The following is a 17,792-nucleotide window of genomic DNA, read 5'->3' on the forward strand; positions in this document are numbered from 1 at the left end:
TACAGTATGTTTATATGGTCGGAATGAAACAACACAGACTGTGCTTTCACTTGCAGCTGCCGTCGTCGGAATTAAACAACACAGACGGTGCGTTCACTCGCAGCTGCCATTGTCGGAATTAAACAACACAGACGGTGCATTCACTTAAAACAGGTAGCCTCGTGGTGCATTCACAGTAATTGTAAAATACCCTTTTCCCATCTGGGGTTCAACAGCAATATACTGGTGAAATAAGTTATTGTTATTGTTATAGTTATTACATTATTATTAAATCTTTAATTTTGACCATGGCCTTAGCAAGAAACAAGTCACTGACTGTTTACTACCCTTATTTATTTTCTTCTTCTTTTTTTTTTAAACTTTATTGAAAAGTACCGGTACCGTTTTAAAAGTATCGATTTAGCACCGGAATAGAAAAAAAAACAAACGATACCCAACCCTACTTATTAGACTGCATTATATTGTAAGGTGTTTGTGTTCACAGACATGACAAAAGACAGGGAACAGAGTAAGGTTAGCATTTTCATTTCTGTTCAACTGTAAATTTAAAATAAAAATCCCTGTGGCAAATGTGAGTCCCCCCCATGACAGTAAGCCAGCATCAGATTCAAGTCTGTTAAAATGTACTTACTAGATTTAGGTACGGCATCATTATTCTTTACAGATACAGTATCAGCTGAGAATTTCTGCTGGAAGCAGTGGCAGTTGATAGGTTTAGCCATTCGTGTCCTGTTGTCAAATGTATGGCGGTTATACACCATATGATTGCATGGGTGATGCCTTTCAAAGTGACAAGTAGACAGATAACCTGCGATCAGAATCAGTGTCCATTATGTAATGGGAGAAAAACATATTAAAGAAATGGAAGAACTGAATCTGTTTGGATTGTGTTTTTTTTCTACAGGTCAAAAATTAAATAGCATCTTCCTTCCGCCATTATTTTCACACATCTACCTTTACAGTCTTTTACAAATAGTAGTTCATACAAAAATAGCAAGAACAAGATATACATTTCAATTGGCTCTGTGCCTAAAATACTGCTGATTTGCCACAGGTGCACATGACGATGAGGACGAGTCAACTGTTCATGTAATTTCCAGGGAAGGAAAGGGAAGGGAAGAGAGGGTCCATGGAGGTCACTTTGGCAGCGATAAAAGAATGTATACAGTGAAGGACGGCTGTTAAATTGGCAAACTCTAGTTCCTGGAAGAAGAAGAAAAAAAAAAAAAAAAGACAGAAAGACATCAATTAGTACAAGAAGTTCATACTTGAAATAACATCTTCAAACTTAAGATCTCTTAAAAACATGTATTTACCACACTAGTCACCAGACACTTGGGAGGAAAAGTCTCTCACAAGATCTTCAGTAAATTTGCGTGTTAGCTCATTGGTATCAGCGAGCAAAAACTGGTGTAAAATATGATAAAAATTCGACCAGGTCATTATGTACCTTTGATGTTGATGTTAAAAAAAAATGCATTTCATTACCTTCATCTCTATTTGGTTGCTTTCAGCATTTTTGAAAAGGAGTTTTACCCTGGTTTTCCCATCATCAGAGGAGCCTTTAAGTTGAGAGAACTTATATCGCCACAGTGTGGTCTACAAAGGAGACAGGGGATTATAAAGTGCAGCAGAACAGGGATTTCAATAATGAGGACAGCATTTAAATACCATGTCTAACAAAAGGAAATCAGTGCTAGAACACTGTTGCAGTGATTCAGTGACCACCCATTTAAAATGTAGTGTACTCAGACAGTTGTATAGTACATTTTATTGCAGAAAACATATTTGATATCTGTGACCTCGTAACACTGTTTTGTGCAGATGCTCTCTCTGTTGCCATCATGTTAAATAAACAGAACAGTACCCAAGGACAGCCTGAGTAAACAGGACGGTTGGAATATTAAAACTGAAATGAGATCCTGGTATTGATTAACTAAGGAGCAGAGGAAGGAAGTGGGAGGGGAAGGACACTATGTAACACGTACCTGTAAAAAGTTTAATTTAGTTCTTTTTTTTCTGTAGAGAATTTTTTTTTGTGTGCAATAAAGTACATTTAATTGAAGGCCCCCCTTCTACCGGATGATTTAGCCCACCACTGTAGCAAGGCTGCGAAAATACTCTCAAAATGTACCTTTTCTAACAATAGCATACCATTCTCTGAGATACAGTAATTCTCCACTTTATTCTGGAAAGTTCATCGTGACATTTGAGATACTCTTTATATTTCAGAGTTATTTAAAATAGGTTTTCAAATATAATGGAAGCCAAAGTGAATAATGACAAGTACAATATAAAAATATCAAAAAGGCAAACTGCAGTCTCAGGCGCTATTAAGGGAAGAGGAGAACAGAACCAGGATGCCAACATCAATTGATCTCATTAATACTTCACCTTTGAAGTGCCTTCTGAGCAGATGAAGCCTAATCCAAAATCTATGGTGAAGCACAGCACATTCCCCTGGTTGCTGCACATGTAGCTTTTGGACTGTTGAGAGAGAATTGATATCCATTAACATATTGATTTCATATTTCTGTAATGACATACTGGGCAAATACTACTCTCTGCATGAGCATCCGAGACAACAACCATACAATAAGACCATAGAAGCACATATTACACATATTACTTATAAGTATGGAAATCAATTGTACCTTAATTGTGTTCCCTATTTGTGGAAGTGAATGCGGCCCACTATTACCAGGGGATGAATATATTATTCACTTGGTATTCATCATGCATCTCAGTCTTGACTCTCATTTACAGTCTTCTTAAATAACACAAAATAGTTTTTTTCCCCTGCAACACTGTGACTTGTTATAGCAGAAAAAAACACAGGTCTAACTATTATTTACAATGGCTATATTTTATTTAGGGGTGTGTGAGTAAGCCAAGCCAGCAAGGCAGCATTCATAATTGCACTGGCACACCTGAGTGGAATGTTATTAATAATTCAAAATGTCCACAGTGGCAGAGGTCTATAAGGAAGTTATAATTAATTGAAGAATTAGGCTGAAGAATGAATTGTAAAATGATCCTTCATTTAATTAAGGCACCAAGGCGTGGTCACACCTGAATGGGAAACCGCAAAATAAAACTAATTTTGACAACTTTGCAGCATTGACTGCTGTCTTGGCAGAACTAGAGAGCCCAAAATGGAGAAAGCTATCGATAGCTTACTAGCTGTGTTGCTACAGTTTAAAAAAAATACATATGCATATGTGCCTACCTTAATTCAAATTTGAAATAATGCTGCTTGAGACTGCAGGGGTTGTGCAATAGCTTTATGGTGTTCTTACTGGTTGTGTAATATGGGCAATATGTGTAATTTGTGGTTGTGATTTGTAATAATATTGTTTATAAGTAGCTTGTTTTTTTATTACTACCACTATGGAGGCAGCTACTGTATGTGTGCACCATTTGAGTGCAAGACACATTTCCATTCGGGGATAATAAAGTATATGATATTGTATCATCCATCTTATTTATCCTCCTCTGCCGGATTATACTGTACACTTCTCAGATTTGGATGCAGATTGGTTTATTGTCATTCAAGCATGTTAAAAAAAATGAAGGGACAAAATTAGTTACCCTGCTACAGCAGCGTACACAATAAATAACGTGCAGTGTTTTAGCTAAAATAGACACTCTAAATAATAAAAAAAAAAAACTAAAACCTATAATAAATAGAATACTTGCATGCAAGCAGCATGTTATAAGAATAGTGCATCGATAGCCGCATGCAGTCACCACAGGAAAAAGTGCAGAGGATAGACTTATAGTCAGAGTTCCATATGCCTCGCAGCCTCTGGGAAGAAGCTGCCTTGGTGTTCTGGGTTTGAGGCTGTGCAGCCTTCTTTTCTTTAAAAGATGAAAGTTTTGAGTAATAATTCTCCTGAACAAACTGAATTTTTTTTTTATCTTGAACAACCAAGTTAACACGCTTGTTAACTGGTGATTAGCAGGCTTGTTAGCCGGGCCTTAATGCAGACATTCTGGAGAATGAGAAACCCAAAACTCAACCCCTGTATGAGACCTTGATCCTTGACATCCATCACTGATCAAACGGGCTGCCACACAAACTTCCACTAACTGGCTGTCTCTTTGTTTTGCGCTATTGGGCCAAAACAAATTTTTATCTCTTATTTGATTCCCACAGCAGATGTGGAAATAAAATAATGAAAACACAAACTGTCCAACAATAACGCCAACACTGGATCTTGTATATTGTGTACAGTTGTTCTTGGCACTGAGTGTAAATACATTGAGAGCTACAGGAAACATGAGACAAATTCCTGGCATGCTTACACATGCTTGGCCAAAAAGTTATGCATGATCTCTTATCCTCCCATTCCTTTGTTGAACCATGTTAATGAAGCATCGCAAACTAGTTTGGCATCCATAAAGCAGCAAGTTCAAGGCAAAACGTCTATGATGTATTCTATTCTCACTGTGTGAGTAAATAAAAAACGAGCAGTAATATGTGAACCCATTTTGCAGAAAGCAACCACTGTAATCTAGTAAACATCCATTGTCTCATCCAGCTCTCAGCATTGGAACAAGTTACTGTAGGTTTGTGTCATGAATCCCCATACAGACTGTGTGCTTGTCCTTTTAATTGTATTTTCTGCTCATACTATTCTTTTTTTAATACTCACAGTATTATTTTGCCCATATATACATATAACGTGTTCACATGAGAGTTGGGAAAAGCAGCATTCCAATTATGACAAGACACATGACAGAGGAAACCCATTATGGACGCCATAAATCCATTTATTTTGCTGCTACGACACAAACAACAATATGTCTCACAATTCTTTTCACAGGTCTTTTGAAAGCACTGATGTGTAAGCTTTCGACTCTCTGTGGAGCAATATCCCTCTAAAGGCTTTTCTTGCCACATGACTTCATTTTTGTGTCATCCACTCAGTTGGAATACCAAGAAGTGTATGCCAATTTTCTGTTCCTGTTATATATGCCTTTTATTTCCACCTCTGTTTTTTCTTTTACTTGAGAACACAGTGGGGACATGGTGATTTCAATTATAGAGTGCAGTGTGCAGTGAAAATGCCATGGGACTGTACAGTCCTTTCACTGAAAGTGTTTTCTGCTCACAGCCCTCAACCCTACTGTCTCTAGCGTTGTCAAGAATTCAGCTGTGACGGGGATAAGAAACAGCAGCAGGCCAGCCGCTAAGTTCTTCCTGTCACCACATGCAAGACTGTGTTGTGACATGGTGAGCTGTGACTACACTTCACTAATTAGAAGGGCTTTTTACTGGGGGGGGGGGATCAGCTAAGTCTGACAAAGTATAGGGCATGTGTAGGAAATAAAACAAAACCGGTGGAGTATTGCACTGCATCTGTCTTTTCATAACTTGGTCACAAATTGTGAGACGAAATAAAAGGTAAGGAGACAGTTAAAGGTAGGTATCTGGGAGACCCACAGCTGCATATTTTGAAATTGTAAAAAAGGAAGCTGCTAAATACATATCGATATCGGTCGCACCTGGAGGCACACCCAACAATGTCCCGTGCACTAACCACAACTAAGGAATTTACGGGTCATCCTTGCCCAGGGACTCATGCCTCTGTATCGATTCCAATTTTTGGACTGCACCTCACAGCAGCAATGTCAGAACTTAAGGCACTGGATGTCAGCCAAATACATTCTGCTGCCGTTAATTTGCTCTTAAAATGTGAGATGGGCTATTGTTTTCATTTCTTTTCTCTTTTCTTTTCTTTATTTCAGATCCCCATTGATACTAGCATTTATTTTAAAATAATTGCGGTGTGAAAGTGAACTTTAAAATACAACTCATCTAAAAAAATGTTAAAGTATTTTACTGCTTGAAAGAGGGTCTTTTCATTAAACTGAGCTGTCTATGCAGTGGAATAGTGCCAAAAAAAAGATTAAATAGTGCTACATGGCCAGAGTAAAACTAGAATAGGGGCTGTGATATTCCCTTTCACTCAAATGGTAATAAACCTACACCTACCATAACACACTGCACAGGACCAATTAACACTCCCTTTCATGGGTGTCATAATGTGAGCATTTCACAGTAACAACATGGTGGCCGGCTGGTAACAAACCGTAATTTAAAATAGGTTTCTGAAAACAATTTTTAGACGAGAAACAGGCAACGCAGTAACATAATCTTGGTTTATATTTGATCGGTGTTGCCTAGTTTTACAGTTTTTAATCTGAGTTTGGTTTGAGTTTAAGAGAGGAGTCTCTCTCTCTCTGAATCTGTCTGTAGTTTGATCAACAGCCCTTAAGCCAGCGAAAGCGTTTCGCTAGGGAGATCTGGGCGCTGGCAAGATGGAGGGAAGTTTACCAATCGTTGCTTTACACATACTACCCACATTGTTCTGATACAAAGCTGTTTGAAAAATCTGCAACGTATCCCTTTAAGACTCGTAGATGAAGACAAGCCAAGGCAATACCTTCTACCATTTTAAGAAGTGCCACCTGTTGACAACAAGTTTTCTACTTGTAGCTTGTGTGAGTTGGTTTTATATGCTATACTGTATTTTAAACCTGTAATAAGTAAGCTTTTTGCCACTTGAGGGCAGTGGGCACAAGCTGAGAAGACAACATTTGCCTGAGTTACATTCATTGGGTTTGGGGCAGTTTACCACATAAAGCTTTGGGCTCAGACTGGATTATCTTAAATTTTAACAGACAATTCTCTCGGTCTTTCACTCATTGACTCTGCCATTCGTTTGTGTCCCATCCAGAACCATATTCTGAAGGTAAACCCCTAACCTCCTCACTCTACCTGAGCAGAGATTACACTCAGGTGTGCAACAGGAGGAGGGTGGAACGAGAGAGATAGATAGATAGATAGATAAAATAGGATGCACTCATCAGACGCGCATGTAACACTACCAAACAAAGAGCAATATTCACTCTCCTTTTCGCTGTGAGCTAAAAGATCCCATCAATGCCATGTTGGGCTCCATCATCTCCACACAAAAATAAAAAGAACAAAAAGAAAATAAGTAGGGCAGATGAGAGAGAAAACGCAGGCTGGACAGTTTTGTCAGTTACACCCCCTACTTCTACCCCATCAGCAATGTTTATGTAATGCTCACATCCAGTCAATGTGAAGGTTATCCTAAGTTGGACTGTGCTGCGTGTTCCTTAGAAGCCACAGGAGGCTAGCCTAATTGGCTGGAGAACATAGAATCACAAGCAAATTGAAATGCTTCATCACCTTCATTGGTTTCCCAAAGGATGGTGTCCCACATTTGCATCATTAAAGACTGAAAAAAATGCTACATTATCATATTTCATACTTTTACTGGTAAGGGGGAAAACTGCCCATGCAGATCTGTCTTAGTTAGAAGTCTAGTCACCTACAGAGAACAGAGTTATTAAACACCACTTCTATTATCGATGTGGGCCAATCATGAATGTTGACTGTATTCAGGATGCACAAATCATTAAAACACATTCAAATACACCCAGAAGTCAGATTTTGCCACATTAAGACGATCTGGAATACAAGTAACTGTGTGACTGCAGCATCAAACACTTTTGCATAATATCATTCCCCCTTTGAAGCTAATGTTGGGTTGTGCAGCAGAGGAGTTCTATATCAGGACTGGATACTGTTACAGCAAAAAGAGAAAAAAGGGTAACATGTCCATCCTTTATCTATCCTGCAGCTTGTTTTTGCCTCTGTGCTGGAAAAACACACCACCAGCTTTTGCTGTTGACAGCAAGCGATGCAAATAGATTAACATTACCTAAACGCACACATCCAACCAGTTCACTTGGACTTTCTAACTGACTTTCTTCCTTTCGCTCAGGAGGTGATCCTTCATCCAAGACTCTTATCGTGGTGAGTGCTTTGCTCCTGTGCTTTTTTATCCTACTGTGCTGGATCCATATATCATGTAGCACACAAGGTGCACAGAGGAGACAAACTCTGGACAATCTAATTCATGTTCAGTTACTTGGGGGTCCACTGCCAAGTTTACAATCTAATCTTAAAATGGCAATCCTGAATATATTTCACCATTAACATTCCAATTAATGATAAACTAGACTGCATTATTTTATGGAAACTTGGCTAGCGTCTGACAGTCAAGCTTCGCTAACCACCCAATTCCAACTTTGCACAAGCAAATGAAAATTAAAGCATAAGATTTCAGCTTTCATAAAAGGTCTCTCTCTCTCTCTCTCTCTCTCTCTCTCTCATCACATTGCAGCTGCTTCAATGCATTTAGGGGTGTCATCCAGGTCTAGACAATCTCCTGAACTCCAAACTGAACGTCAGAATGGGGAAAAAAAGGTGATCTAAGGAACTTTGAGCGTGGCATGGATGTTGGTGCCAGACGGGCTGGTCTGAGTATTTCCCAATCTGCTTAGTTACTGGGATTTTCACGCACAACCATTTCTAGGGTTTACAAAGAAGGGTCTGAAAAAGTAAAAACATCCAGTATGCTGCAGTCCTGGGGGGCGAAAATGCCTTATTGATGCTAGAGGTCAGAGGAGAATGGGCAGACTGATTCCAGCTGATAGAAGATCATCTTTGACTCAAATAACCACTCGTTACAACCGAGGTATGCAGCAGAGCATTTGTGAAGCCACAACACCAACAACCTTGAGGCAGATGGGTTACACCAGCAGAAGACCCCAGGAACCCTCCCCTCCCCAAAAAACCAACTGGTCTGATGACTCTCGATTTCTGTTGAAACATTCAGATGGTAGAGTCAGAATTTGGCGTAAACAGAATGACAACATGGATCCGTCATGCCTTGTTACCACTGGGCAGGCTGGTGGTGGGGGTGTAATGGTGTGGGGGATGTTTTCTTGGCACACTTTAGGCCCCTTAGTACCAATTGGGCATCGTTTAAATGCCACAGCCTACCTGAGCATTGTTTCTGACCATGTCCATCCCTTTATGACCACCATGTACCCATCCTCTGATGGCTACTTCCAGCAGGTTAATGCACCATGTCACAAAGCTTGAATAATTTCAAATTGGTTTCTTGAACATGACGATGAGTTCACTGTACTAAAACCCCCAAACCCACCACACAACCAAACCCACACACACGGGGGAAAAAGGCCCTCCCCCCCCCCCCCCCATCCCACAAATCTCCATCAACTGCAAGATGCTCTCCTAATTTTTCAATTTTTCATGGGCGGAACCCACATACTCAGCGCTGCTGCTCATCACACAAATGCATGTTCCTTACAAATGGGGCACCAGGCCTTTTGTGGTTCTGTTGTTGTGAAATGCAGCTATGTGAGTTAATGTCTTCAAACATAATAATAATAATAATAATAATAATAATAATAAATGTAATTTATATAGCGCTTTTCATGGACTCAAAGTCGCTTTATAGGGCAGGGTAGATTATAAAAACATAACAAAACAAAACGAGCAAACAAAACAAGTAGAACAAAACAAGATACAGATGAAAAAGGGAGGGGGGCAGGTGGACTATGGCTAGGCTGAGGTGAAGAGATGGGTCTTGAGGCAGGACTGGAAGATGGTGAGGGACTCAGAGGTGCGGATCTCTTGGGGGAGGGAGTTCCAGAGCCTGGGAGCTGCTCTGGAGAATGCTCTGTCCCCAAAACAGCGCAGGTTGGACTTTTGGATGGAGAGGAGACCGGCTGAGGTGGATCTGAGGGACCGTGAGGGTTGGTAGGGGGAGAGGAGGTCAGTGAGGTATGAGGGGGCCAGATGGTGGAGGGCTTTGTAGGTGAGGACCAGGATTTTGTAGGTGATCCGGTGGGAAATAGGAAGCCAGTGGAGTTGTTTTAGGACTGGAGTGATGTGGTGCCAGGATTTGGAGCAGGTAATGAGGCGGGCGGCTGAGTTCTGGACCATTATTAACTGCATATGGAAATTGTAAATATACAGTACAGGCCAAAAGTTTGGACACACTTTCTCATTCAATGAGTTTCTTTTTTATTTTCATGACTATTTACATTGTAGATTCTCACTGAAGGCATCAAAACTATGAATGAACACATATGGAATTATGTACTTAACAAAAAAGTGTGAAATAACTGAAAACATGTCTTAATAAGGGAAATAATTCCACTAATTAACCCTGACAAAGCACACCTGTGAAGTGAAAACCATTTCAGGTGACTACCTCATGAAGCTCATTGAGAGAACACCAAGGGTTTGCAGCGCTATCAAAAAAAGCAAAGGGTGGCTACTTTGAAGAATCTAAAATATAAGACATGTTTTCAGTTATTTCACACTTTTTTGTTAAGTACATAATTCCATATGTGTTCATTCATAGTTTTGATGCCTTCAGTGAGAATCTACAATGTAAATAGTCATGAAAATAAAGAAAACACATTGAATGAGACAGTGTGTCCAAACTGTTGGCCTGTACTGTAGATGTCAGTTTTATCAGCATGAGGCTAGTTTCACTTGTACACTAATAAAAATGTCATGTTGCTGTATATAAAAACATACAGGTCCCCTCTACATTTAAACATGTTTTTTAAGTTGTAGGATTAGCATGTGCAGAAATAACTGGAGGATGTAACTGAGTCCAGTAGAATTATGACTCTAAACTCTCAGTGACCACATGAGCCCTCCGAACATAAAGGGATTATAATGGCCCCAAAGACTTTGAGATTGACGGTTTTTGCTAAAGAGCCAGTGTCCCGTGCCAGAGTCAACCATGCTACTAGTATAATACTCACATATACTATTCCAAAGGACAACTGGTGAAGCCATTTAATTATATCTGGTTCCCATGTTGACCCAGAAAGGATTTCGGTCTGCTAGTGATTGGAATATCTTCTGACAGGTGCTCTGCTGCAATATTCATAAATCCCTTTTTAAAGGGTCCTGAGCACCAAGGGCCTCAGGCTTCATAGCTTTTTTAGCCTTTATCTTTGGTTGGCCGCACTTGAGGAGTGAAAGGGTGGGAACGGGGTTAAAATATGAAAGGCACCGCTGGCCATTTCATGAAGAGTTTAATCTGATATGTGTGATCATGGCAACGCGGAAGCTTAAAAAGCTATTTACCAAAAATAATTCCAGTTGTGCTTTTAGAAAGGAACCCTACGCCTGTGCTTATGATTGAGCTACTTACAGTAGGTGACTCATTAAAATAAAAAAAAATAAAAAAAAGAGTCTACCAATTTAGACTTTGTCAACCTTCTTCTCCTTCCTTTTTAATTACATATATTTTTTTATTTCTATACATGTTTGTATTATTGATAGTATCCTTTTTCTTGTTGTCTCAGTTTAGTTTGTATGTTCTGCTATGTATATTTTAATTATGCAGTTGCAAGTTGTACTGTCTGGTGTTTTATCAGTCTTGTACTCTTTATTGGTCAAATAAAAAAGTTGATTACAAACATTTATATACATTTTTAGAGATTAAAATGACCTACAATTTGTTTATAAATGATCTCATGTGTGTATTCTCAAACTTAATGAGTGAATGTAATGTGTTAAGTCAACAAGTTCCAGCTCCATTATTTACAATGAATACAGAAAACCTCTAGGCAACTGTAAAGACTATAGTCAGAGGGTAATCTGCTTAACAAATCACAAAACACAGATATCATAGAAGCTTTAAGGATATTTACACACATACAAATAAACTGGCATAATTATATCGGAAAAGAACAGGAAAATCCATGTACTGCATTTGTTTTTGTGTAATTTGACTCCTGTGACATATGGAATGAAACCTTGTAATAACTGCATGTGTACTCCTAAATTAGGCTTTGGAAAGGAAAACAAATCACAAATATACACTTATTACTATTGGTAGGAGGTATTTCCCAGTTTTTGTGTTTGGCCCTGCATGTAAGTGCTGGACTGTAAATGGAAGCATAGTGAAGTAAATAATGAAAAATTAAACACAATCGAACATGAAGACAGCGAAACCTGGAAAAATAAGGGCTGGACTCATACATTTTCCAAAGAGTGTTCGTATTGGAGCCTATTGATGGACACAAGACCGCTGTTGCTGAGAATTGCTTAACAATGCACTCCACAACAGTTGATAGCCTTTACACTTTTAAACATATTCGCTTAAGAGGCAATTTAATGGCTCATTGATGTGAGGACTAATTCTTTAGGTGACTTAAGCTAAATACATTTTAAGTAACAATAACATTTATGGAAAACTGAGTGCTGCCTAGCTGTCAATTTTAAATTCAATTAATTTCTTAATAAGAAAATTTAAAGCACATAACCTATGATGTGTCAACAGAAAAGACTTTGACATGAAATCACTTCTCACTGATGAAGCATTAAATTGGTATGAAGGGACAATACTGATTAGAAATGTTCTGAAAAATATTTTACACTTAGGCCGGGTACACACTGCCTGCGTGGCATGAGCGTGGCGATCCTGTTGCGTGTCAGTTGCGTGGCGGTTGCATGACGTTTTCTATGTCTTTGCACACCAGAAACGTGTCTGTCCTGCGCTGCTGCTGCTAGCCTTGTTTGTACACATGTAGGTTTCCCATTGATAAAATGAAATACCATGTTAAACATAAATATATACGGATTTGATTACAGCAAAGACAACATCAGCAGTATTGGCAACAAAAAAGGCTACAGAATATTACGGTCTGTATTGACAGGTGCAGTATTTGAAAATCGATAATTGTTATTTTAAATTTTTTTTTAAATTACATTTATATCTGCATTTATGTCCAAACCTAGAGACTTTCAAACCTCAACATATCATTTATTAATATGTATTTGTATCAAAATGACATATAAACATCTTTTTGTATTATATTTTGCCTGGAACGCGTCCAACACGCTTGCGTGTCGCGTGAAAAATGTAGCATGCACGCGTTTTCCGCACGCCACGCAGCTGACACGCTCACGCCTCGCAGCCAGTGTGTAGCCGGCCTTACTGTGGTAAACTAGAGCGTACGCAACACTATCATTAAGAAAAAAATCTTAACTTCAAAACTAACTAAAAAGTTTATATAATGGTTGGTTTGTTAGCTATATATAATTTTTTTTTTTTATTTTTTTTTTTTTTTTTTTTTTTTTTTTTTTTTTTATTTTTTTTTTTTTTTTTTTTTTTTTTTTTTTTTTTTTTTTTTTTTTTTTTTTTTTTTTTTTTTTTTTTTTTTTTTTTTTTTTCATTTCTTGCCCCCCTCAAACTACAACCCCCCCACCCTCCCCCCCCCCCCCCCCTTCTTTTTTTCCTCCCCTTTTTTTTTCACTAAAAATCATTTTACACCCCTAAGTTTAATTAATTTTTTTTTTTTTTTTTTTTTTTTTTTTTTTTTTTTTTTTTTTTTTTTTTTTTTTTTTTTTTTTTTTTTTTCTCCCCCCCCCCCTCTTTTTTTTTTTTTTTTTTTTTTTTTTTTTTTTTTTTTTTTTTTTTTTTTTTTTTTTTTTTTTTTTTTGTTTTTCTGTCTTTCGGGCGGGGCGGCGCGCCCCCTGGCTCCTGTTGTCAGCAGTTCACTCTCTCTGAGGGCAGGCCTGTGACATGACGGCGGCTGCATGTTTCCTTATTTAGTCCTATTGTTTAGGTTATGTTTCTTATGTTGATTATTAATTTGGCTGTTTATAATAAATACATTTGTTTGGCAGCTTACCTTCGTGTTCTCCCCGTTTTTGTCACAGCCCAGGAGTCGGGCTGGGACAGTAATCCGAAGAAAAACACACAGCAGGTGTGATAAAACACTAGAAGAATAAAACACAAAAAGGCACCTGGACCTGACGGCATCCCTGGCTGAGCTCTCACGGAGTGTGCAGATCAACTGGCTGATGTTTTCACAGACATTTTCAACCTCTCACTGATCCAGTCGGTAGTCTACACGTTTCAAGAAGACCACCATTGTCCCTGTCCCCAAAAAGACTAAAGCCCTCCGCCTGAATGACTACCGCCCAGAAGCACCCAACTGCTTTGAGCGGTTAGTCAAAAACTTTATTCACTAGAGTTTGCATACAGGCCTAATAGATCTCGCTCGCTGTCCACACTGCCCTCTTCCAACTGGACCAAATGAACACGTATGTGAGAATGTTGTTCATAGACTATAGTTCAGCATTCAACACCATTGTGCCCTCCAAGCTTGTCACCAAGCTCAGAGACCTGGGACTCAACACCGCCATCTGTGATTGGATCCTGAGCTTCCTGACGGGCGGGCCCCATGCAGTGAGGATTGGCTCCGCCACATCCTGCACCCTGACACTCAAACACCGGGGCTGCATCCTCAGAGCTCTTCTGTACTCCCTGCTCACGCACGACCGCATGGCCACACACGGCTCCAACACCACCATGAAGTTCGCTGACGACACATCAGTCATCGTCCTGATCACCTACAGCGACGAGACGGCCTACAGAGAGGAGGTCAGGGCCCTGACATCTTTGGTGCCAAGACAACAACCTCCATCTCAACGTCAGCTAAACAAAAAGGAGCCGATTGTGGACTAAAGCAGCAACAGAGAGAAAGACAACCCCATCCATCTCCATCAACGGGACTACAAATGACAAACTTTTTTGCTGCTGTATCAGCTGAATCATTGTCTTTTAAGTATTTAGCCCTGATCCATGATAGTAGGGGTTTAGCATTGAGTGAATCCACTTTAATTGTGAAGTGCATCTTGCACCAGCCAATATCTCACACACACACAAATAAAATCTCAACACATCGGTCCTCTGATGAAACAGCTGACCACAATCTGGAGAAATAAGACTGGAGAATCTGCACGCCTTGACGGATGTCAAGCCGAAGTGACTCGTGTTGATTCGGTGCCGGGCTGTAGACCTACCTACAGAACAATGGCATACACTTGCCCTAATGACAATTAAAGACTATTTGTGTCTGTATGTGCTGGGAGAGGAGTACGAAGATCTGGGCACTTGCAAGATGGGGTGAAGTTTACCACAGTTCATTCACACATACTAACCACATTGTTGCGATACAAAGCTGGTTAAAAATCGGCAAAGTATCTCTTTAAAGCACACAGTGTCGTGGTCTTAATTTCAACCTTTGAGGCTAGAAAAAAGGTGTTGGTCTGAGGCTCTCCTTCTTTGATAACTCATTTAATCCAGGTAGTATTTAGCAAGTTTTAAAAACTGGCATCTAAAAACAGGTTGTCTCTTAAGTTTAGCAACAGAAGAATTTGCCACGTTATACATGGAAATACTCACTCGTATTCGCTGCACCTCCAAGAAGACCGCTCTTTGGAAGGACTTCTCCCAGATAGCCAGGTCCGTGGCCAGCTCTACCCTGAAGGTGTGGCTCTGGCCGTGGCCGACCAGAATACTGAAGCACAGAGACTCATTGTCTTGCTGCTCAGGAGAATGTTCGAGCCCCAAGTAGAGCCTCGCCTGGAGCCAGCAGTCCTCTGCCATCCACAGCTGTAACACAACATTTTTATTACTACATGTTGGGAAAAAGATTTTACTCTCTTTTTACTTTTTTTAATGCATAATTCAGGGGGTAAATAAAGGAACCTTCACTGGGTACTGAAACACTTTTCTATCTGATAAAAAGCAGCCATCCATACGGAGATAAAAAAAAAACTGTAGCGATCAAATTTTTATCATCCCTCATGCACATCTTAGCACCCTGCCATTAACGTACCTTGTGGACCTTGAAAAGAACCTCATAGAGGTTATATGTTGTTTCGGCTTGTCCCCAGTCAGTGGCACTGATCTAAGAAACAAACATGAAGGAATGTGAGCTGGAGAGGCAGCATATCAAAACAAGCTGTTTTGCACTTGTTAGCAGCACCTCCAAATACTAAATGCAAATGAAAGCTCCGCAGGTAGATTGGCTGTGTCAATGCCTGGATGACTGCCAGTGTCGGGGAAAATAATAGATGTATCCTGTTGCACTTTGCACAGGTATACACACACATCATATATAATAACACATTTTATTTATATAGTGCTTTACATGGTACTCAAAGACAAAAAAACAAGCATATTAAAAGCAATTAAAAACCAGTAACTATCAGGTGAGAAATGTAAGACTATTGATTAAAGCTAATCTGAAGAGGTGTGTTTAGGGTTTTGAATATGTCCAGGTCAGTACAGTCACGGATGTCTATGGGTAGGGAGTTCCAGAGGGAGGAGGCTGCAAGAGTGAGACCGAAGTTATGGGTGTTCTTTGTGAGGGATTTCGGGCTGATGAGGATCAAGTTGGATTTATTGTAGTTGCGTTGGAGGAAGTTGGTTTGCATCCAGGTTTGAATATCCGTGAGGCAGTTGGTCAGGGTGGAGGATGTAGCTGTGGTGATGGATTTGATAGAAATTAAGATCTGGACATCATCGTTGTAGCAGTGGAAGTGAAGACCATGTTTGCATATGATTTTTCTGAGTGGATGTTAAGGATGAAATACATTTGCGTTATCCACAAAGACTAAGGTATCCCAACAATGTAACAAGTCAAATACATGTATAGACACACAGTACTTTTGTAGTAACAACTTATTTAAAGATACCACATCACATATTTTTTACTATAGAGAGACGTGTAAAACCAGGTTTTGTTTTAGATGTAAGAAAATCAAATCGTCAATCATTTAAAATCACATTGACATTTGTAATGACACAAATCATCAAGAATCCGGCAGACATTTTGCATTAGGAAGAGCATAGGATGAGGGTTTTGTTTTTAGAATGCTGAAATTACAGCTAAAAAACCCAGGTCTTGAGCAGAGTCACAGACCAGATCAGATAACCATATCTAGCTGTGGTTAAAATAAATCATTAGTGTGGTGTTTCAAACATCTCTACGTTAAAATGAATGCTAAAAGTTTGCAGCATGCTACAATGAGCACTTTCTCTCTTTTCTATAGCACGCACACTAACCAAGACTGACAAGAGGCCACTCAGAGGATTTTGTTTTTTCCAGGGCGCGTTTCATTTAAGCACATGCACTTATGCTATCCTTTTACATATTCAAGTCCTCTCTACCTCAGGGATATTGGCTAATGCCATATTTCAACAAAAGCCGGTGTACAGTTCTGGCATTATACAACCCACCAGCTGCATAATGCTTTCAGTTCACGGAACCAAAATTTCAACGACTCGACAATGCATCCATTATGTTTAATGCAATCCATTAGAATTATGGCTAATGACTTCTCTCACTAACACCTCGTCAACAGGATTTGTTAGTCCCGTTTGATTGGTCTGTGTCAAGTAAAACAACTGCTCTGCATTCACATATTTTACTGCTGCTCTCACCAGCTCTCAGTCTTTAGTTATGTTCTTTTTAGTTAAAGATACCAACAAAAAAGTACCAACTTCACAGACTTTAGTCTCTGCATCTGAAGAAAAAACAAAAAAAACAAAAAAATAACATTTGTTGCCTGTGGCATGTTCAGTTTAAAAGAGAAATCTGAAACATTTCCTGCAGCATTTAGACAACTTGTGTGCCATATATTACTCCTTTAGGAGCATCCTTTATGTTATGTGTCTTTGAAGAGATGTTGATGCTGGTTTAGAAAGAGCAATAAGCAGTTTACTTACAACTAAGTATGCACATTAGTAAGATTTTTTAACAAAGGACATTTAAATCCACCAAGAATTTTGATTTTTTGTACAGAACATTGATAACTGAGGTCCCTAGAGAATACACAGGCACCAACCACAATGCTGTTGAAATATCTCCAACAATGGTAGTTTTCTCTTTGCTGTGGCGATGCCCCATGCAGAACGAAAGGCAGCCTGCCTCCAAACTGGCTTGTTTGATGGTATCAACCATCTCTAATCTTACACACAGTAAAAATATGTAGAGAGGGAGTTGCCAACATGTGCCGTACGGACGGGCGTCCTATTCTACACAGGAAAGTCATT

At 39.4% G+C, this 17,792-nt stretch overlaps 1 protein-coding gene across 1 annotated transcript in view; it reads right to left on the minus strand.

Moving 5' to 3' along the window:
- Positions 1-346: 346 nt before the first annotated feature.
- The window catches only part of sntg2 (syntrophin, gamma 2), an 80,483-nt gene continuing 63,037 nt past the window's right edge, over positions 347-17,792 (minus strand). Inside the window, exons 13-17 of the mRNA XM_039786469.1 lie at positions 15,571-15,642; positions 15,135-15,344; positions 2,395-2,487; positions 1,489-1,599; positions 347-1,203 (exon numbers count right to left, since the gene is read on the minus strand). Coding sequence (XP_039642403.1) covers positions 1,078-1,203; positions 1,489-1,599; positions 2,395-2,487; positions 15,135-15,344; positions 15,571-15,642 — 612 coding nt within the window. The 3' untranslated portion in view covers positions 347-1,077. The remainder of the gene's footprint in view (positions 1,204-1,488; positions 1,600-2,394; positions 2,488-15,134; positions 15,345-15,570; positions 15,643-17,792) is intronic.

This window comes from Perca fluviatilis, chromosome 20 (assembly GCF_010015445.1).
Source record: "Perca fluviatilis chromosome 20, GENO_Pfluv_1.0, whole genome shotgun sequence".
In the NCBI taxonomy this organism is placed as follows: domain Eukaryota; kingdom Metazoa; phylum Chordata; class Actinopteri; order Perciformes; family Percidae; genus Perca; species Perca fluviatilis.